The sequence below is a fragment of the Heloderma suspectum genome, chromosome 3, assembly GCF_057233095.1.
Source record: "Heloderma suspectum isolate Gila_16-S chromosome 3, 16-S_ref, whole genome shotgun sequence".
NCBI classification, from domain to species: domain Eukaryota; kingdom Metazoa; phylum Chordata; class Lepidosauria; order Squamata; family Helodermatidae; genus Heloderma; species Heloderma suspectum.
The window spans coordinates 84,871,840-84,894,372 of record NC_139460.1 but is presented as its reverse complement, the minus strand read 5'-3'; the positions used below and the strand labels follow the sequence as shown (position 1 = coordinate 84,894,372).

Below are 22,533 nucleotides of genomic sequence, written 5' to 3'. Positions count from 1 at the left end.
TACTGGGCAGGATCTAGTGGTACCCTTGTGCGGGCGGCCAGGTCCACTGGTCCCTGTGTGTGTGTGTGTGTGTGGCCAGCCCCAGGGTATGCGGGTGGCCCCCTACCACTAGCAGCTGCGATGGAGTGCTTCTGGGGGCAAGCCCCGAAACAAACAGAAACTCGTTTCTGGAAGGGGCACAACTGCTCCCTCCCAGAAATGAGGATTTCGGGGCTTGCCCTGGAAGCGCTACATCGTGGCCACCAATGGAAGGGGATGCATGCCGAGCAGAGTTGGCCACACATGGACTGTGACCAGTGAACCTGGCTGCCCATGCAAGGGCACCATTGGATCCTGTCTTCTGTGCGCAGATTAAGTAGTCACAATGGTCAGCTAAGTGTCAGAATGGCTGCTGCATCAAGTGTGCACTCTTGTGGCAGAAAGTAGCTATGCTGACGCCTTCCCCACAAGTAGCTTCAGTACAGGTCTGTGGTTGCTCTTTCTGATTTCTGTCTGAAAAGAAAGAGTCTGTGCATGCCTGCAGTTCTATGGCTGGGAAAAAACAGTAGTAGGCTATGGCTCTCTATAACATTTCAGTACACTGTGGTTGTTTGGGAGAGCTTTTTCCTCACAGAAGAAGCGCTTGCTTGCAGTAGTGGAGCAGATATAGGTGCAGATGATGTCACAGGCAGCTTGAACACCATTCCTCTAATATTTTATTTGAAGGCCATACATGCTCCCTTTATAATGCTGTCCTGTGTTTTAACGCAGCACAGGTCTATGGTAGATAGTATAACTCTGCTATTCTGTAAGATAAAAGGGACAATGAGACCAGTACATCATCATAGTGGTACAAAGGGGTGGTGGTGGAGGGGGCAGGCAAGCAGAGCAGGGGTGAATAATTTGCCCTCTTAGTAATGATTTACAGGGCCTAGCAAGAGGACAAATGCAAGTCATCTTGGCATTCTACTTGTAGACCTGAATATAAGTAGTGTATTTAACAGAGTTAGGGTTTACCTGTCAGATAAATAGTAAAATCATTGTTTACTTTTAATGTTCAATAAAAACAACAATATCTGAAAATCTATTCTCAATTCTAAAACCTACTGATTTGAGCGGAACTTAAATATAATTATGCCGAGGAAACTTTATAGAGGATTCCTTTTTACCCAGAGTAGACGATATTAAAAAAGCAATGTACTCTGACTAAGCCTTTCTTATGGATTGTTTACAGTACAGCTATGGCTCTGATCCTGTAATCATACGTGTGTGTTGTGCACATAAAGGGCTCTCCTGAGAAGTAAGGGGTAAATTGGAAAATAATAAAGTGGGAGCAGTAATGGCTTTTTGTTGCAAATCATTCAAAATACACACAGATAGCACCCCTTAGGAATGTCAAGCATATCTTTTCTATTGTTCCTTTCTTGTAATTTGTGTTCTGTTAATCAATAAAGTGATAGGTAGATTTATTTATATATTGTGGAATTCTAAAGTTGGAAGATACCCATTGTGTCATCTAGTTTGAACCCTTGCCTTTTGATAGCATAATTTATACCTAAAGCTTCTCCAACAAATACCTGTCAAGCCTTTTCTCAGAAACCTTCAATTATAGCCTCCCTAGGCAGCTTATTCCGTTGTTGACTTTCTCTTTTAGACCCTGTCTGTATACCTCTTGTGATACCACAGAATTCGGTGGTATTTTTTTGGCAATCATTATGCTTCTAGGTATACTTCCACTTGACACATAATAATAAGAGTATTGTGGAGGTAGCATATAGCCAATATGTCAATATAGTCATTGATAGCATTATTCTCCCTGAATTCATTGAATCTGCTCTTAAAGTCGTGTAAGTTGGTTTCAACCAAAATGATCAAGGGGTTGGAGTATTTTCCATATAAGGAAAAGCTAAAGCATTTGAGACATTTTAGTCTAGAAAAACAGACAGCTAAGATGGGAGCTGAACAAAACTTAGAAAACTTACAAAATGGCATGGTGAAACCAGATAGAAACTACCCCCCCAAGGGCCTCAGTTGCTGATCTTCAAGTGCAGGCAGGCTGATATGGGTGAAGGTGGTCTTTCAAGTAACTTAGTCCCAAACAGTTTAAGGCTTTAAAGATCAAAATCAGCAGTTTAAATTGGACTCAGAGGCTGTCTAATTAAATTGATAGTAGATTTAAGACTGACAAAAGGAAGTTCATTTTAACACAACACACTATGAATGTATTAAATACATTGCCAAAGGATGTGGAGATGGCCATCAGTTTAGATGGCTTTAAAATGGGGATTGAAGGAATTCATGGAGGACATGTATATTAATTTTGTTGGCTATGATAGATAAATGGCAGCTCCATGTTCAGAGGCATTATGCTTCTTAGTTCCCGCTGCTGGGGGCAAACAATGGGTTATGGCCTTTGTGCCCTGCTCATGGGCTTCTTGGGAGTATGTGGCTGGCTACTCCTGGAAACAGGATATTGGGTTAGTAATACTACTTGGCCATTAGTACAGTAGTTTTCATTGTCCAAAGTGCTTCACGTGTATTGTGTTGTGGTAATCCTTAAAAACTCAGTAAGGTGAGTATTAGCTCTATATTGCAGATGGGAGCTGAGGTTAAGAGGGAATAACTTGCCAAATGGCAGGTGAGATTTGAATCAGGAATGGCTATAGCTCAGTCTCTTACTATGCCAAGATATGCTTGATTTTAAAAATATTTAATGCACTTATTACCCAGCTATTTAGTACGCAATTTAAAATCACAGTTACACGATCAAAATCAATCAAGAATACAAAACTCTAAGCAATAAAGCAGATAAAATTCCAGTGTTAAAACAGACACTATGTGGCTGTTAGTCTGATCCATTGGCTCTTCTTGTATTAGTTGTGGCCTATAGGGATGTGGATAAGCATTGTTTTTACTGCACACGGTCTTGTTACTCCCCGTCCCTTTCGCTGGGCCATCAGGGACTGCCACAACCAGGGATAAGATGTTAGGTGTGGAATGGAGGTGCAGTTTTATTTAGTGCCAGAATAATTTATGGATACTTGTGCTTACGCCTCGGGTCAAGTTGTTATGTTAGGGGTTGGAAGAAGCGGGGTTTTTTTCCGGAATATGCTGGCAATGATCTTGGGATTTTTTGTCTTCATCTTGAGATTTTGCTCTTTTGTGGGAGTCATCCCAGCCATTTACTTGTGTATTGTAGAAAGCTGCTTACATGCACTCTTCTTGTGGCATGTAGTGATCTTGATTCTGTATTATTTATTAGAAAGGTTTTATATGCTGCCTTTTAAGGGTGAAAATTAGGCTCAGAACCAGTGCAGCTGGCACCCTATGGGTATCACATGATCCGACCATTCTACACCTGCCAGTGTTCAGATGGCTGCACTCTGCACCAGCTGAAGTTTCTGCGCTGTGTCTTTAAAGCAGCCCTATGACGAATGCATTACAGTAGTCTGGATGTCAATAGAGCAGGTTTGTTGAAATTCAGGCCCATGGGCCAAATCTAGCTTTCCTGATGATCCAATCTAGTTGGTGGTTTCCTGGCTTTTGTGTGGCTTTTTCCCTGCATTCTAAAAGGTTCAAATACCTTTCCTAAGGCTTAGTTAGTGGCAGTAAGAAATTTAACCTTAAATATGCTGGGGATTTTGGTATTTTGGCCCCACTCCCTTTTTCTTTCAGCCCCACCCACCCTGGAATGTGAACCCCTAGAGCTTGTCTGATACTGAATTCGTCCCCTCGTCTGAGAGAGGTTTGATGCCATGTACTAGAGCATGGACATAATTAGAGGCAAGGTCAAACTTCTGCAGATAGGACCGAGGCTGGTGTTCCAGCCTGATCTGATTAAAAGCACTTCTGGCCACTGTTGTGACCTGTGGTTCCCCAGTTAGCTCAGAGTCCAGGAAAACTGCCAAGCAGTCTACTTGGTCCTTCTGGGGTAGTGCAACCCCATTTAGGATCAGATGTAGAACTCCCATCCAGAGGACTTGACTTCCCTCCCTACAGTACCTCTTGGCTAGATTAAGTTTCAGCTTGTTCACATTCATCCATCCCCAAACCAGCTCCAGACATCAGTTCAAAAGTTCCACGGCCTCCATGGAAGAAATAGATGGAAACAAGGGGTAGAGGAGTATCATCTGCATACTGATGACACATCAACCCAAACCTGAATGGTCCAAACACACTCAAATACCTTGCCCAACAGTGGCAGATTTGACACTGGGCAGTGATCACCAGAAACTATAGGATTTAGATTTGGTTTCATTAACAGTGGCCTCACCACTGCTTTCTTCAAAGCAATGGGAACCCCACCATTCCTCAAGGACGCGTTAACTACCTCTGAGGTCCAAATACCCAGGCCAGCCTTGACTAATTTCACAAACAAGGATGGGCAAGTATCCGAGGAGCAAGTGGTCAATCTGAATCCTCCAAGCACGTTGTCTGCCTCAGCTTGCACAAGTTGAAAAGAATCCATAATAACATGATCAGAAGGTGCGTTAGCCCCTTCCATCTATGGCTGTCACAATGGTATGGTATTCAGGTTGACATGGATACAAGCAACTATATCTGCAAAATGTCCAGCAAATTGGTCACACAGGGCCTTCAAGGATTCAAGCTGTGCCCTCTAGATTCTACTGCAAAGAGGTCTTTAAACATTCAAAAAGCTCCGCTGGACGACATTTAACAGACATGGCGGCAGTGGTGAATTCACTGCCATCACTGCCACAAAATAAGATCATAATTGAATCTTACCTGTGTTCAGTTGTATTTGTTAGGAGTCTTCTGCCATTTGCATTGTAATAATTGACTCTGACATTTTATTGCCCTCAGCTTCTCAGAATATGAAGGCGCTAACACAGTTCTGCGACTGGTTCAAGGATGTTTGGGAGCGATCGTATAGATGACCCATATCATCTCCTCAGTCCATGTGGAGACTAGGGCTGTGGCAGGATTTCTGAGGGGTCGTGAGCTGTTGCAACAAAAAACAGCAAAGATACTTGTAGGACCTTAAAGGTGTACAAAATTGTTATGGCATAAGCTGTTGCAAACCAGAGCCCACTTCTTGAGATGCATGGAATGTTATCCTTAGTTGACAGATACATATGCGCATGGGTCTAGGGAGGAGAAAAAGAAAAAATGTTAATGAGATTAAAGGAGCATTAATTGCAAGAAATACAGACAATGATAATTATGTTTAAACTTAGAGGTATGTAAAATAATTACAGTGACCTTTCAGAAAATAATGTTAAGAAACATTTTGACATTGATAAGCTGATGTGTGATAGAAACCCCTAATCACAGGTGATAGAATTGAACTTCTTGATAAGTGTTAATTCAGCAGTTTCACCCTGAAGTCTCCCTTTGAAGTCCCTTTGTTGGAGGAAAGCTCCAACCTTAAGCAATAGCAATCTCTATGGAGGTGTTTGTCTGCACATACGAAGATTAAAACTGTGAAGGAGGGCAGGGACACACAAGCAAGTCCTGCCCCCCACTATCCCCATGCATGTGGGCTCTTCTAAAGCCCTTCCCGTGTTGAGTGGAAGGTCAGCAAAGGATTTCTGCTTGCATTCAGCTGAATGTGATTAGAAGCCTCCATGTCATTGGAAACCTTGACTATGGCAGGGTTCTTGACTGTGCAGGGGCTTCTAACCATGTTCAGATGAATGCAAACAGAAACCCTTTGAAGACCTTCCTGCTCAAAACAGAAGGCCTTTAAAAGAGTGCTTGCTTGGGGATGTTGGGGGCAGGGCTTCTGCATACATCCTGCCCCTCTATACAGTTTTAATCATGTGTGCAGATGAATACTTGCATAGGTCTACTGAAATGTTATCTTATGCTGATATCAGATTTGTTTGCATTTATTCTTTTGGGTAGAGATTGACCTGTTTGTCATGGGTAGAATGCAAAAGGACGTTGCTGGTGAATGATAGCATATATCCCATTGTAAGATGAGTAGGTTTAAAAAAATATTTTTAAAAATCTTTATAATCACCCAGATAGCTTTGGCTGTGGGCCGGTATAGAAATGTTAATAACAGTAATAATAGTAGTAATAACAATAATAATAATAATAGGTGAATTAACTGATATTGTGGCTGACATGATTAGGCCCTGTAAAAGTGTTGACTGCACTTGTTGCATGGTCTGGTCCCTGTGTTTCTATCTCTATTATGTAGGTTTGTGTAGATTCGTCTATGGGAGGCTAGAGGATGGATGGTCCTACAATGGGCTAGGAGTTAGTCTGGATGGTCTTTGGAACTTTCATTTGTTGCTCTTAACACAGGGTGCTCGAGAGAGTGGTGGCCAGTTGGCTTCAGACATTTTCATTTCAGAGGGGAACAGATTATCACTACACCTATTCTAGTCTGGTTTCAGGCTGGGGTTTGGGAATGAAACAGTCTTGGCTGCTCTGGTATTGATTCTCCTGGATTTCTCAGTGGTATTTGATACCATTGACCATGGTATCTGATTGGACCAGCTCTGTGAGGATTGGCTCTGCAGTTTATTGACTACAGCTTAGTTTGGATTTGTTTGCTTGGGTTTTCATATTGATTTTATGCAGATGATGCTTGTAATGTTATGTTTATGGTATATATTTAATTGTTTTATTGATTATGGCTTATTGTTTTATTGATTGTATCCTGGCCTGAGATCTATGGATATAGGGTGGGTTATAAATATTTAAATAAACAATTAAACCTGAAGTGGCATTGGGTTACACATTCACAGACTGAACTCATGTTTAGATTTTAAGTGCATCTTTAAATATTCTAAAGAAATATTGACAACTAATGGTCAAAAGTTCCCCAGGAAATCAGCATGTTCAAACAAGAAAAATGTAACAGTTCAAGTCACAGACATCTCCAGGTAAGGCTGGAAAACACTCATATCTGAAACCCTTGAGACGCACTAGTAGTCAATGGGTGACATCCAGCATCACTTGAGTGGGCTTCCCACTTGTGTAATGAAAATTCCCTTTCTCCCTCGCCCCCCACTATCTGTCCAGAAGGGGGCAGATTGGGTGTGTGTGTAGGGGAGAGATCCATTCTACCAGTGATGTCTGTTGGATAGAACCCAGTGGAGACAGTACTGAACTGGTCTGAAAGCAGCTTCCTATGTTCCCAAGTGTAGAAATGGTTCCTCCGCGCTCCTCCTGCTCTGCATAGGATTGCTCCCTGAATAACCTATGATTGTCCAATTCGTAGGTTGTTAGCATGATGTCTGAACCCGGACACTGGGTTTTCTAGGGGTTAAACAACCCTTGCTCGCTCCTGCTAGATTATGGCAATTGTGGGTTAATTTCGTACAAACTGGGTCATTGTCTACTATGACTTGGCAGAGGTTCTCCGGGGTCTTAAGCAGAGAGGATTCTTCTACCTAATCAGGGATTGAGCGTGGAGATTTGAACATTGTTCTATCACTGAGATATGGCCTTCCCCCCCGTTATTAACAGTGTTAGCTACATGCCTTGAAATGCACATTCCTATATTTAGTATGTTGTGATGGAAATAATAAGATGTACTTGCACTTTTATATTTTGTATAATTCCCACCGAGATGGGACTACGGGACAACATTTTGTAATGGATTTGATCTTTTTTTTTAGAAGGTAGCTTTAAGAAGGTATACTGGGGGACTATTGCCCATCCCCATGGCTTCTTAGTATATGGGGTTCCACAGGGTTCCACTATGCTCCCTTTGTTGATTAATACCTACAAGAAACCACAGAATGGGTTTGTGTGGGGTTGAGTTCAATCTGTATGCTGATGACACCAAATTATCTCCTTCCAAGTCCAGGGAAGCAGTTGAGGTTCTTAAATGGTGTTCGAGACTGGTGAATGACTGGGTGTAAGCAAATAAACTGAGATTAAATACAGACCAAAAAAAAATACTGTTTGTCAATAATAACATTTTCTAGAGGGGTAGGATATTAGTTTGTTGCAACAAAAACAACGAAGAGTGTGGTACCTTCAAGGCTAATACATTTACTATGGCATAAGCTTTTACCACCTAGAGTCCACTTCATCAGACGTATGAAGTGTTAACCTCAGTTTACACATATATATGAATGTTGTTGTGTGTGGGGCAGCCTTCCCCAATCTTGTGCTCATCAGATGTTTTGGATTTCAACTCCCATCAGCCCCAGCCAGCATGGCCAATGGTCAGGAATGCTGGGAGTTGTAGGGATTGTAAGCAATGAAGTGCAAATGAAATGCAAAAAGTAATGTATGTAAAATTGTTGCAGTGACCATTCATAAAGCAGCATTAACACAATATTCTGGCATTGGTAAGCTAATTAACACCTCTAGCGGGTTTGTTGTTCAGTCGTTAAGTCGTGTCTGACTCTTCGTGACCCCATGGACCATAGCACGCCAGGCCTTCCTGTTCTCCGCTCTCTCCCAGAGTGTGCTCAAGTCCATATTCATTGCATTGGTGATGCTGTCTAGCCATCTCATCCTCTGCCGTCCCCTTCTCCTTTTGCCTTCAATCTTTCCCAGCATCAAGGTCTTTTCCAGAGAGTTTTCTCTTCGCATTAGGTGGCCAAAATATTTGAGCTTCAGCTTCAGGATCTGTCCTTCCAATGAGCAGTCAGGGTTGATTTCCTTTAGGATGGACTGATTTGACCTCCTTGCAGTCCAGGGGACTTGTTAGAGTCTTCTCCAGCACCACAGTTTGAAAGCATCAATTCTTCAGCGCTCAGCCTTCCTTATAGTCCAGCTCTCACAGCTATACGTTACTACTGGGAAAACCATAGGTTTGATTATACGAACCTTTGTCGGCAAGATGATGTCTCTGCTTCTTACTTCCTGTCTAGGTTTGCCATAGCTTTCCTCCCAAGGAGCAAGCGTCTTTTAATTTCATGGCTACAGTCACCGTCTGCGGTGATCTTGGAGCCCAAGAAAGTAAAATCTGTCACTGCTTCCATTTCTTCCCCTTCCATATGCCAGGAAGTGATAGGGCCAGATGCCATGATCTTCGTTTTTTTACTGTTGAGTTTCAAACCAGCTTTTGCACTCTCCACTTTCACCCTCAACAAGAGGCTCTTGAGATCCTCTTCGCTTTCTGCCATTAGGGTGGTATCATCTGCGTATCTGAGGTTGTTGATAATTCTCCCGGCAATCTTAATTCCGACCTGTGATTCATCCAACCCGGCATTTCTCATGATGTACTCTGCATATAAGTTAAATAAGCAGGGTGACAATATACAGCCTTGTCGTACTCCTTTCCCAATTTTGAACCAATCGGTTGTTCCCTGTCCTGTTCTTACTGTTGCTTCTTGTCCCACGTACAGGTTTCTCAGGAGACAGGTAAGGTGGTCTGGTACTCCCATCTCTTTAAGAATTTGCCACAGTTTGTTGTGATCCACACAATCAAAGGCTTTAGCGTAGTCAATGAAGCAGAAATAGACATTTTTCTGGAATTCTCCTGCTTTCTCCATGATGCAGCAAATGTTGGCGATTTGATCTCTAGTTCCTCTGCCTCTTCAAAACCCCGCTTGTACTTCCGGTAGTTCTCGGTTCGCATACTGCTGCTGAAGCCTAGCTTGTAGGATTTTGAGCATCACCTTGCTGGCATGTGAAATGAGCACAATTGTGCGGTAGTTTGAACACTCTTTGACGTTGCCCTTCTTTGGAATTGGAATGTAAACTGACCTTTTCCAGTCTTGTGGCCACTCTTGAGTGTTCCAAATGTGTTGGCATATTGAGTGCAGCACTTTAACAGCATCATCTTTTAGGAGTTTAAATAGCTCAGCTGGAATACTGTCATCTCCGCTAGCTTTGTTGTTAGTAATGCTTCCTAAGGCCCACTTGACTTCAGTCTCGAGGATGTCCGGCTCAAGTTCAGTGACCGCACTATCATGGCTATCAGGGACATTCAGATCTTTCCTGTATAGTTCTTCTGTGTATTCTTTCCACCTCTTCTTAATCTCATCTGCTTCTGTTAGGTCCCTGCCTTCTTTGTCCTTTATCATGCCCGTCTTTGCACAAAACGTTCCCTTGAGATCTCCAATTTTCTTGAAAAGATCTCTAGTCTTTCCCATTCTATTGTTTTCCTCGATTTCTTTGCATTGTTCATTTGAGAAGGCCTTCTTGTCTCTCCTTGCTATTCTCTGGAACTCTGTATTCAGTTGGCTATATCTTCCCCTTTCTCCCTTCCTTTTCGCTTCCCTTCTTTCCTCAGCTACTTGTAAAGCCTCCTCAGACAGCCACTTGGCTTTCTTGCATTTCTTTTTCTTTGGGATGGATTGAGTTGCTGCCTCCTGAACAGTGTTATGGACCTCCGTCCATAGTTCCTCAGGCACTCTGTCTATCAGGTCTAATCCCTTAAATCTCTTCCTCACCTCCACTGTATATAAGGGATATGATTTAGGTCATACCTGAATGGTTTAGTGGTTTTCCCTACATTCTTCAATTTAAGTTGAAATTTTGCAAGAAGCAGCTCATGATCTGAGCCACAGTCAGCTCCAGGTCTAGTTTTTACTGACTGTATAGACAGCTTCTCCATCTTTGGCTGCAAAGTACATCATCAATCTGATTTCGATATTGACCATCTGGTGATGTCCATGTGTAGAGTCGCCTCTTGTGCTGTTGGAAAAGCGTGTTTGCTATGATCAGCGTGTTCTTTTGGCAAAACTCTATTAGCCTTTGTCCTGCTTCATTTTGTACACCAAGGCCATGCCTGCCTGTTATCCCGGTGATTTCTTGACTTCCTACTTTAGCATTCCAATCCCCTATGCTGAAGAGGACATCTTTCTTTGGTTTTAGTTCTAGAAGGTGTTGTAGGTCTTCATAGAACCGATCAACCTCAGCTTCTTCAGCATCAGTGGTTGGGGCATAGACTTGAATTACTGTGATGTCGAATGGTTTGCCTTGGATTCGTACTGAGATCATTCTATCGTTTTTGAGATTGTACCCCAGTACTGCTTTTCCCACCCTTTTGTTGACTATGAGTGCTACTCCATTTCTTCTAAGGGATTCTTGCCCACAGTAGTAGATATGATGGTCACCTGAATTAAATTCGCCCATGCTTGTCCATTTTAGTTCGCTGATTCCCAAGATGTCGATGTTCAATCTTGCCATCTCATGTTTGACCACCTCCAGCTTACCTTGATTCATTGATTTTACATTCCAGGTTCCTAAACAATATTGTTCTTTACAGCATTGTACTTTCTTTTCACCACCAGACATATACACAGCTGAGTGTCCTTTTGGCTTTGGCCCAGTTGCTTCACTCTTTCTGGTGCTTCTTGGAAATACCTTCTGCTCTTCCCCAGTAGTATATTGGACACCTTCCGACCTGAGGGGCTCATCTTCCGGCGTCATCTCTTTTAGCCTTGTGATACGTTCCATGGGGTTTTCTTGGCAAGAATACTGGAGTGGGTTGCCATTTCCTTCTCCAGTGGACCACATTTTGTCAGAACTCTCTGCCATGACCTGTCCGTCTTGGGTGGCCCTGCATGGCATAGCTTATGGCTTCACTGAGTTACGCAAGCCCCTTCACCACAACAAGGCAGTGATCCATGAAGAAGTGTAGCGTGTTACAAACCTGTTATCTATGTGCCTGTCAACTTGGGGTAACACTTTATGCATCTGATGAAGTGGACACTAGGCTACAAAACCTTATACTATAAAAATGGTTAGTCTTTAAAGTACACAAGACACTTCATTCTCAGTAAGTAGGATTGCTGTAGCTATACAACTTGTTCTGGATGGGGTTGTACTCCCCTTGAAGAACCTGTTTGTCAGTCGTGAGAGGTATTGGCTAGGCATGTTTTTGCTCAGTGTAGGCTGATGTACCAGCTGTGTCCACGCTTGGAGATAATGCATGCCTTACTCTGATGTAGGTTTGATTGCCATAATATGCTTTATGTGGAGCTGGTCCTAAAGAGTGCTTGAAAACCTCAGCTGGTGCGGAATGTGGCAGCAAGAGTTTTAACTAGGACAAATGCCAGATATCATGTGACTGCTCTAACATTAGTTATATTGGCTTTCAGTTTGTTTCCAAATCCAATTCAAGGAGCTGGTGATCACCCTTAAAACCTTAAATAATTTGCCTCCAGATTATTTATCAGACTGTCCTTTCCCACATGATCCTGCACGCCCTCCTAAGATCTGGGCAGGCCCTGTTCTGTGTACCACTGTCAACCGAAGTACAATTGGTGGGTACACTGGACAGGGCCTTCCCTGTTGTGGCATCGAGGCTCAAGAATTCCTTGCCTCAAGAGGCTTGTATGTATGCTCTGGTGACACTCTGGTGTCTGATACAGACTGTACTTTTTCATAGGGCGTTTGCAGTCCAAATAAATTGATTCCCTCATTTATATACTAACGAAAAAGGTGCTGTTCTGATTTTTATTTTTGTTTGTATTGTTTTAATTATCACTTTTTAAGGTTGAAATGCTATAAGCACCTGTTCCTTAAATGGAGTGAAATGTGTGAGTTATAAATATTTTAATAACTAAATAAAAGAAATGGTTTATAGTTATACTTTGTAAGAGCAAATAAAAATGTTTTCTATAAAGTTTTCATAAATGTGCCAAAAGACAAACTGGAGGAAGGCATGAATTAAGGCAGAAGAGACAAGAGAGGCAAGAAAATCAGAGATAAATGTGTGATTGTGTGTGAGGATCAGAGTTGTGGAAGTACATTAATAGCAGCTACCTTGCAGCAAATAAAGCATGGTATGTATTTGTGCACAGTGACATGACATCCTATGAAACTCTTTTTGCTTTTTTCCATTATGGTAGACTTCACACAGGTGTCTTTGATGTCAGTGATATACAGACCATGTCAGTTGAACCTGGTTGTTACTGAGGGCTGTCCTACACTGCAAAAACACATTTACAGAAGCTCCATAAACAAGAAGTTTTATTTTAAAGGCTACTAAGGCTACAGTGGTATGCATCAGTGGGATTTATGTCTGAATAGACAGGATTAGAATTAGGATGTAAACATCCAGACTACTTTATTTAAAACAAAGAATCACCACAAGAAGTTCTGTAAATCTTGCGGTCTGCCAGAATGCTCATGATCATGAAGCTGAAAACTCAAGGAGTTACTAGATCCTTGCTTGCTAAATCGACTCTACAAACACCTCAGTTTGAACTATTACAGCCTGTCCTCCCACATTAAGGATTAAAGAGCAGGGATTCCAAGGCAGGAAGCACCTTTACAAATAAATAAATCATGAATTAAATTCAAGTATCACTCCAAGTCTGTTTGGTACCTCTTAACGGACTTGCTATGATGGGACTGCAAGGAGTGAAGCAGCAAGTGGAAGGAGCTTCAATCTGTTCATCATCTTCCCTTCCCTACAGTCCAGATGCAAATCTTCTTGCTCTGATCACATCTTCTGAACCTACGAACCAGGGAGATTCCCTCTATAGCAAGGGAGTCTAGCAAGAGTATACACATTCCAAGGTTCTCCTTTCACTCAAAATCCCTTCCCCAGTAGTCTATTTCTCTCCTAACCATTCCTAGTGGTTCAGGGGATGGAGGAAAAATACTTCTTCCATACTCCCCTAATGTGGGAGAAGAGGGAGAGCCTCCCCCCCATATTACATCATTGTACTCAGTTCTCTCCCTCCTTCAGCATGGTGTGGTTTCCAGTGGAGTGGGGCAGGGAAACTCTGAGCATGATGATGTCATGCTATGCATCTTCATTTATGAGGTGTTACTCTGGAGATGTGGAGTTGCTGCTCTCAACATCAGCCCATGCATGCCCCAATGTGTAATTTGATCCTAAAATAATGTTAAAATTTGAGTTTAAGTATAACAAGCGGGACCTGCAACAAAACGTTCCAGCATCTTCACCCCCTATGAGGAGCATGCCTGAGTATCAGTCAAGGTACAGTAAGCTAGTCCTCCAGGATACAATAAGCCTGTCTTCCCCATCCTGGTGCCTTCCAGTTGTGTTGGACTAAACTTCCATCATCCTTAGTAAATGTGGCCATTGATCATGCTGGCCAGGGATAGTGGGAGTTGCAGTCCCATCACAGCTCCCAACCGGCTGGCTGCTATAGGCTGTAAGAAGCTCATGCAGGCCAATTCACACGCACCCTTTCCCGTTCCAACTTAATGCAACTTACAGTTCCAACTGGCTCGCCGAGGCCACTGAACATCCTAAGTCCCCACTGGGATATATTGTGGTCCCCCCACTGGGCTTTTAAAGAAGATTATTTGTACTTATGCATACTTTGGGGTTCACATGACCATGCTGATCCCTTCCTCTTGTTTCTCAGTGGCCCTGTTTGGCTCCAGTCTTGTTCGCACTCAACCACTTGACTTTGCTAAAAGGAACAATGATTTTAAACATTTTAGAAGAGAAGTCCCTGTATCTATGCAGTGCTTTTGTATACAGTAATACAAGCAGCTCTGTTGAAGGTAGCTGTTCTAACTTCTGCATTTGTGTTGTCACTTTATCTGTCAGTATTAAATACTGTTTTCCTATCCTCTAAGAATATCATTAAAAAGCACAACTGCAAACTAAGTAGATTAATTCAATTAAATCTTTGGCTGAATAATCTATAAGAGAAAATAGGTGAGGGCAAATTTTTATTTGTGTAGTTAAGGGTATACCTTTTGAGCTTATTTTGATTCTGGCATGCTGCTGTGAATGCAAAAGAAACAATTAAAACAGCCTTTCTCTCTAACAATGGGCAGTATCCAATAAATGGGCAATTCTGCCCATTTATTTATTTATTTATTTCATTTCTATACCGCCCAATAGCTGAAGCTCTCTGGGCGGGTCACAAAAATTAAAACCAAACAACACACAAACAATTTAAAATATATAGAACATTAAAACCACAATATAACAATACAACCACAATAAAACCTAGCAGTACAGGAGTTTAAAATACAGATTTAAAACAGCAAAGATAAAAATTTAGAAAGCTAAAATGCTAAAATGCCTGGGAAAACAAAAAGGTCTTCACCTGGCGCCGAAAGGAGTACAATGTAGGCGCCAGGCGAACCTCACTAGGGAGCTCATTCCAGAGCTGGGGTGCCACAACAGAAAAAGCCCTCCTCCTAGTAGCCACCCGCCTCCCTTCCTTTGGCAGGGGCTCACGGAGAAGGGCCGCTGATGATGATCTTAAGGTCCGGGCAGGCACATATGGGAGGAGGCGATCCTTCAGGTAACCTGGCCCCAAGCCGTTAAGGGCTCTGAATGTTAACACCAGCACTTTGAATCGGGCCCAGAAATGGACTGGCAGCCAGTGCAGCTGGAAAAGTACTGGCGTAATATGAGCTTGCAGGCCAGTCCCTGTTAACAATCTTGCTGCCCTATTTTGGACCAGCTGAAATTTCCGGACCGTTTTCAAAGGCAGCCCCACGTATAACGCATTGCAGTAATCCAGACGAGAAGTTATCAGAGCATGGATAACTGTAGCTAGGCTATCTCTGTCCAGATAAGGGCGTAGTTGGTATACCAGCCTAAGCTGATAAAAAGTGCTCCGTGCCACTGAGTTCACCTGTGCCTCAAGTGACAGTTCTGGATCCAAGAGCACCCCCAAACTACAAACCTGATCCTTTAGGGGGAGTGCAACCCCCTCCAGAACAGGTTGAATATCACCTAGCCGGGCAGACGAACCACCCACTAACAGTATCTCCGTCTTGTCTGGATTGAGTTTCAGTTTATTAGCCCTCATCCAGTCCATTACCGTGCCCAGGCACTGATTCAGAACAGCCACTGCCTCACCTGGTTTTGATGAGAAAGAGAGGTAGAGCTGGGTGTCATCTGCATATTGATGGCACCTCAGCCCACACCTCCGGATAACCTCCCCCAGCGGTTTCATGTAGATGTTAAACAGCATGGGGGATAAAATAGAGCCCTGTGGAACCCCACGGCACAATTGCCATGGCACAGAGCAATAATCCCCCAGCACCACCTTCTGGAATCGGCCATCCAAGTAGGAGCGGAACCACTGTAGTGCAGTGCCTCCAACTCCTAACCCAGACAACCTATCCAGAAGGATACCATGGTCGATGGTATCGAAAGCGCTGAGAGGTCCAGGAGAATCAACAGGGTCGCACTCCCCCTGTCCGTCTCCCGGCAGAAGTCATCCCACAGGGCGACCAAAGCAGTTTCCGTTCCAAAACCAGGCCTGAAGCCCGATTGAAATGGATCTAGATAATCCGTTTCATTCAAGAGTGCCTAGAGCTGTCCTACAACCACCCGCTCAAGCACCTTGCCCAGGAAGGGGATGTTGGCCACTGGCCTATAATTGTTAACATCCTCTGGGTCCAGGTTAGGCTTTTTCAGGAGTGGTCTAATTACTGCCTCTTTTAAAGCAGCAGGCACCACTCCCTCTCTCAAGGAGGAATTTACAACCTCCTGGACCCAGCCGGACAACCCCTCCTTGTTTGATTTAATAAGCCATGAAGGGCAAGGGTCAAGCACACAAGTGGTCAATCGAACTTGGCCAAGCACCTTGTCCGCATCCTCAGGCCTCAGTAACTGAAACTCATCCAATAAAACTGGACCAGACGGTGCTCTGAACGTCTCTACCAATGGAATTGCATTAATGGTGGTGTCCAATTCATGACGAATCTGAGTGACTTTATCCTCAAAGTGCCATGCAAACTTGTCACAGCGTGCTACCGAGGGTTCCCCAAGCATGTGTGGGGCCCACCAGCCCTGCCAATTCTGTTCTGCAGCACTTCTATTCTGTGTGTGGCCAGCCCCGCCAATTCCGCTGCACAAATGGCCCCCACCGCTTACACAATGGCAAATTAACGCTTTCACATGCAAACCCCTAAACAAGTGGAAACGCTCATTTCTGTAAGGGGGCTGGTCAGAGGAGCTCCCTTATGAGAGCGCAGCCGACTTGCCCCCTTCCAGAAAAGAGCATTTCTGCTCGTTTCAGGTTGCTCCCTAGAAGTGCTAAATCACTTTAGTCACTTGCGCAACAGAATTGGCGGGACTGGCTGCACGTGACCAGTCACCGTTAGATACTGACCTTGGCATCCTAGCTTTTATTATTTAAATTGTAATAGGATGCAGTAGGTCATTTATGATAGATATTTATGATGGGTTGAGGCTGGAAGACAGGAACTGGTAGTTCATAACTAGGGGGTTGCCTAAATCTTAGTCTTACTAGTAACTGTTCTGCTGAAGTTTTCTACCTTCCTTTCTACTGGATCTTTAGCATAGTGATCGGGAACCTTTTTCAGCCCAGGGGCTGAATTCCAATTTGGGAAATGTCTTGGGGCAACACTCTAGAAGTTGGTGGGGCTAAGGGCACAGGGGCAGGGTCAAGGATGGAGTGGGTGATGCCAAAGCAAAGTGGGCAGGGCAAGAGTATTTTGTACCAATTTGGACATTTTCCTACCAAGCTTGCAAAGCACAGCTCAGTTCTATTGTTTACTCAGGAGTAAGCTCAAGTGCAACATCTTTCAGGCTTACAAACTATAGTTCAGTTCTATGCATGCCTACCCAGGAATAAACCACACAAACAGACTTTTGAAACACAAGCCTCTCGTTTCCACACCTCCTTACAGGATCGGTCTACTTACCTTGCTCTTTAAATAATTTAAATTTTAAAGGTAAAGAGAAGGGCATTTAAAGTTTAAATGCCTTTAAATCCCTTATCTCTTGTCACTAGTCAGAGATAAGAGCAGGGTTTTCATGTGCTGTGCTGAAGAAAGGCTGCTGTTGCTTTTTTTAAATTCCAGCTCTTGCCTCCAACCAGTGATCAGAGATAAGATTGGAGTTTTCCTCCACAGAGCTGTAGGGAGAAGGGGTGGGGTTCTTTTGGATGAGTTCGTGGGCTGGATGGGGAGCCTCTATGGGCTGGAGGTTCCTGATTCCTGCTCTAGCTGCTGGTTGTTTTCATCTTAACTGGCCTCTTCTCCTATAGAGAATACACAACATTGTTACAGTCTTCAACTTTTCTCTGGAAAGTAGCATTGTTATGGTCTTCAACTTTTGTTTGGAAAGTAGCATTGTTATGGTCTTCAACTTTTCTAAGGCTACAATCCTATGGTTCCAGGGCGGGTATCCCAGTGGTCTTAGGATTTTTCATCTCACCCTCCAGGGGTGGAGTGAGAGGTCCTCCATCAGATGATTGAAATCCAACCTCAGATCCCCCCTTCTAGCCTCTGTGGAAACATCTCCAGCCCTTTCCTCCCTGATGTTGGAGCTCCGATGTCCAGAGGAGGAAAAAGGGGGTAAATTGGAGTCATGGTGCGGGCAGAACAGAGGAGGCTTTGGATCCTGTGGATCCAAGGCCCTCCTGGTCCCCAGATGCATCCCCCAGACAAGGGAAAATTGATGCCAGCCCTTTGTTTCAGCAGGAACTGGTGGTGATTATAAATACCTTGTGTGTGTGTGTACCTCTGTTGCGTATGATACCAATCAATTTGGCATGCTGTATTGGGGAGACTAAGTGGCGCAGCACATGTTTGATTCCTGACTCTTAACTCCTTAATTGTTAGCAGCTGACAGGGAGCCTTCAGAAGATGAAGGCAGTTCCTTGCCTATTAGTGATGCCATTGCAGGGCAAGAAGGTGGGTTTCACCTGTCTACCTGTTGACCCACTGCTGCAGAGGGGAGGGAGCCTAATTTTTCAGAGCCAGCACTTTCTCATTACGCTTTAACTCTAATGTTGTTAGACTACCAATAGCTTTAGCTATCTTTGAGGGTAGAAATGTGAAAATTCTGGAGATTTTAATGCTGTTGGGGTGGGGTGGTCATATGTAAAACTCACTGACTTAAACTGTATTTACCACTTTAAAAAGATGAAATACGTGGCATATAACTTGGTATTTAGACCATAAAATAATATACCAAATTAAAAATATTTGTACTATTTATTCAAACAGATTAAGATGTTGTACCCTAAGATAAGCAAGTTTTAGCTTCATTAAGACCACAGCAATCTTTATTAAAAAAATTTGGATGCAAATTGGAACAAATGCCATTTCATAAGTGCAGGATAATTTTGGGGAATGGTTTCACTACTTACTGAACTAATTATTTGACTAGTTCCTTAGTTCTAGAATGGTTCGGGCCATTTTATGTGTGAATGTTGAACACAAAGTTTGTTGCATTTCAGTTTTATTACTTCTTCTGTTTTCATTTTAGCTCTTCTCACTGATGGAGATGAAACCTCCTATTTCTCGTGCAAAGATGATTCTCATTACGAAAGCTGCCATTAAAGCTATTAAGGTGAAGTGGTAAAGAGTATTTCTGTTATATTGTACAAAATAGACATACCTTTCACAGAGTGTTGGGAGTTTATACCAGGAGCGGGGAGCCATTTTTGTGGAAGGGCCGAAACGTTGGGGACCACATGCCAGCAGTGGGCAGGGCCATCGCCCCCACATGCACACACCATTCACATACAAAAACCCTTCCCAGCCCTATTTCCTCAACTGATCCATGCAGATTGGTAGAAGTGGGGGGCAGGGGGACATTTTCCTTGTCCACCACTGAGACGCTCCCTTTCACAGCGCTGAGCAATGTGCAGCTGACTGAAGATAAGCTCTTTCCCCAGTCCAAGTGCTGAGGGAAGGGAAAGGCCTATCTCTGCTCTGCTGCAGATGACAGAGAAGGCCTTTCCCCTCTTGGTACTGGGGCAGGGGAAAGGGGCAGGGCTTGGGAAAGAAGCTTGGTGGGCCAGATGGAGAACAAGGCGGGCCTTATTTGGTCTCTAAGGTGTAGGTTCCCCATGCCTGATTCATAGTATGCCATTGTGTATTCTTCCAAAGAAAACAATAAGTGGGATTTATTCTTTCTCTTGTTTTAGTAAAGAATTTTACTAAACTTCTTAATGTATACATCTATCACAAGGACCTTGTTACAATTGAGCTGCTTTTGAGAGACTTGTAAGTATGGTGTGGAAATGTTTAGTAAAAGACCGGTTTGCTCCTATTTTAGAAATATTTAGTCTGGATTTACATATTTGTGCTTATAGTAACAAATTGAAATTTTTCTGTATATTTTTTGGAGTGAAACATTTCTAATTAATTTATTTTAAAATGCTCTTTAATTTTGTTTTACAGCTTTACAAGCATGTAGTCCAGATTGTAGAGAAGTTTATAAAAAAGGTAAACGGAATTATATGGTGAATACTTACTAAGTTATATATAGTCTCAACAGTTTTAAACTTATAAATGTGTTCTTCTATATAACTTCTAAGGACTATCACACAGATGGTGGAGCAAAATTGTTTTCTGTTGCTCCAGAGGGTAGAATCTTAACCAATGCCTTTTATTTTCAAGAAAAAGGATTTAAACTAAAAACTGGGGAGAACTTCCTGATGGTATGGAAAGTTTGATAGTGGAACTGGCTTCCTTGAAAGGTGGTGATCTTTGCTTCATTAGAGGTTTTTACGCAGAGGCTGGAGGGCTACCTATCTGGGATATGGTGTGGCAGCGGATTGGGCTATATGGCCTTTGAGCCCCCTTCCAATTCTAGAGTCCATGTGATATTCATTTTCTTCTGAGCTATACAGTGGGTTGGTTTGCATGCCAAGGCTGGCTCATTGTGGTTATTTAACCTGCAATGAGCTGTGGCATGTGCTGGGTGTGTGCGGCCGCCATTTTGAATACACTTGCATATTGAAATGGTGGGCACATGTGCCCGTGATGACCCAGCTGTGTTGTGTGAACGAGGTCAATATGTAGTAGTCAGTCATTACGATTCTTGGTGGGAGTATTTTGACCTGCCAGGACTGAGGACAAGAAAATGTTATTAATACTAGGTGATCAAATAGTGACTTTAGTTTTCTTGTTTATTGCTAATTCCAGGGCTGTATGAAATCAGTGTTACCTACTTGCAATTATTTCTTAATCCCATGGAAATATTTTTAATATGAAATCAGCACTGGAGAAATCATGGGTGCCAAAATTGTGGTGCAGGAACCTAGAAACCTGACAGTTTTTCCCCTGATAAAAATAATGTAATTTATGCAAAGGAACACATGAAAACAGTGGCACACTTGTTTTATTTTTCTCGACTCTGCCATGTTTTTCCAGGCTGCCATTTTTATTTTTTTATTTTTTTTTAAACTTGGAGGAGTTGAGAGGGCAGCTTGTGATGCAAAATAGGAGCGTCTGCTGTTTGGGAGTGGGGAGGGGAATAAGATCTGCAGGGATCTCTCCTTGCTTCTCTAGATCACAGCAGATTACTTTGATGATATCGTTGGGATATATGGTTTTAAACCTAGACACTTGGTTAATTCTAGTTGAAATCAGCTCAGGATTGTATACTAGATTGTTAAACATGAGCCAGTAATAAAAATCCTGTGTTTTGGGATCTAAGTGAGTGGTTCTCACGTTTCTGATGTATTGCAACCCAGAAAATTTCTTTTCTGTTTATGTGCCTAGTTTCACTTTGAGTTTTTTGGTAGCTACATTATGCCCCAAAAGATCTTGAATAAGCCCTGGTTCACACATTGGGCAAAGACATATCTCAAATATGAGATGCTCCTCATTTGTATATAGTTGTTGTAACATGCAACTGACATGTATATGCATGGTGCATAGGCTTCATCTTTTGTGAAGTCCACTCTCAATTTTGGTAGATATGGATATGTGTTCAATGTAATGTACAACTGACATGGAGGTAAGGTGTGCTGGGATAAGCTTAATCCCTCTGCATCATTGCACACTGATTATACCCACTTTGTCTGAAGTATGACTGGGCCCCTGAGATTTGTGCTTAAAAGGAGAATAGCACTGGTGTTCACATTCCAGGAAAAGATGTTGAAATGTCCTTAGTGTTGTATGGCATATGCAGGGATGTGTTCTTCCTCCCTTTTTTTGGACTTTCAACTTCAGATTAATAAAATAGGCTTCTTTTATGACAATATAGAAGTTATGTTGTGAACTGCCCACAGAGCTTTGGCTGTGGGGCGGTATAGAAATATAATACATGAAATAAATGGAATAAAATGTTAATATGCTGAATATGAATTGAGTAATTAGAAATGGCGGGTGTTCTTTCCCTCCCTCTCTCTGTTTTTTTAGTGTAAACCAGAATATAAAGTTCCTGGATTATATGTTATTGACTCCATTGTTCGTCAGTCTCGTCATCAATTTGGAACAGACAAGGATGTTTTTGGGCCAAGATTCTGTAAAAATATAACTGCCACATTCCAGTATTTATATCTCTGTCCATCAGAAGATAAGGTATAGTTCAACCCCCCCTTTTTTTGTGTGTTGTGACTTGGGAATTTTTTAAATTTTATTTATTTGGGAGTGACTTTGGAGACTTTCTATCCTTACTCTAGTATAATTTGGTCAGTCTTGTACAATCAAACATTGTTGATCATTCAGTATACTTCTGAATAAAGCCTTGATGTTGAATGCTTCTCTTATAATTGGCCTTTTTATTTTTTGAGGGCCTTCTTCCTCATAACTTCATGACTAAAAGTACTTATGGAGGAACATTTCTCATTTGTGCAGAAAGCTTTGTGATCTGGATTTCATTATACTTGATAGCAAAATACCACACAAACTAGATGTGCATGGTAACTTAGAAAATACTTGGGTTCCTGCTACTTGTAATGTATTATGCTGACAAAAATATAATTCCCAAGTACAGAATTGAAT

At 42.5% G+C, this 22,533-nt stretch overlaps 1 protein-coding gene across 2 annotated transcripts in view; it reads left to right on the top strand.

The window, feature by feature from the left end:
- SCAF4 (SR-related CTD associated factor 4) overlaps window positions 1–22,533 on the top strand; it is a 61,091-nt gene that overhangs the window by 2,754 nt on the left and 35,804 nt on the right. For both annotated transcript variants that reach the window (XM_084843586.1, XM_084843585.1), the window contains exons 2-4: window positions 19,061–19,144; window positions 19,981–20,025; window positions 21,949–22,110. In XM_084843586.1, coding sequence (XP_084699712.1) covers window positions 19,061–19,144; window positions 19,981–20,025; window positions 21,949–22,110 — 291 coding nt within the window. The remainder of the gene's footprint in view (window positions 1–19,060; window positions 19,145–19,980; window positions 20,026–21,948; window positions 22,111–22,533) is intronic.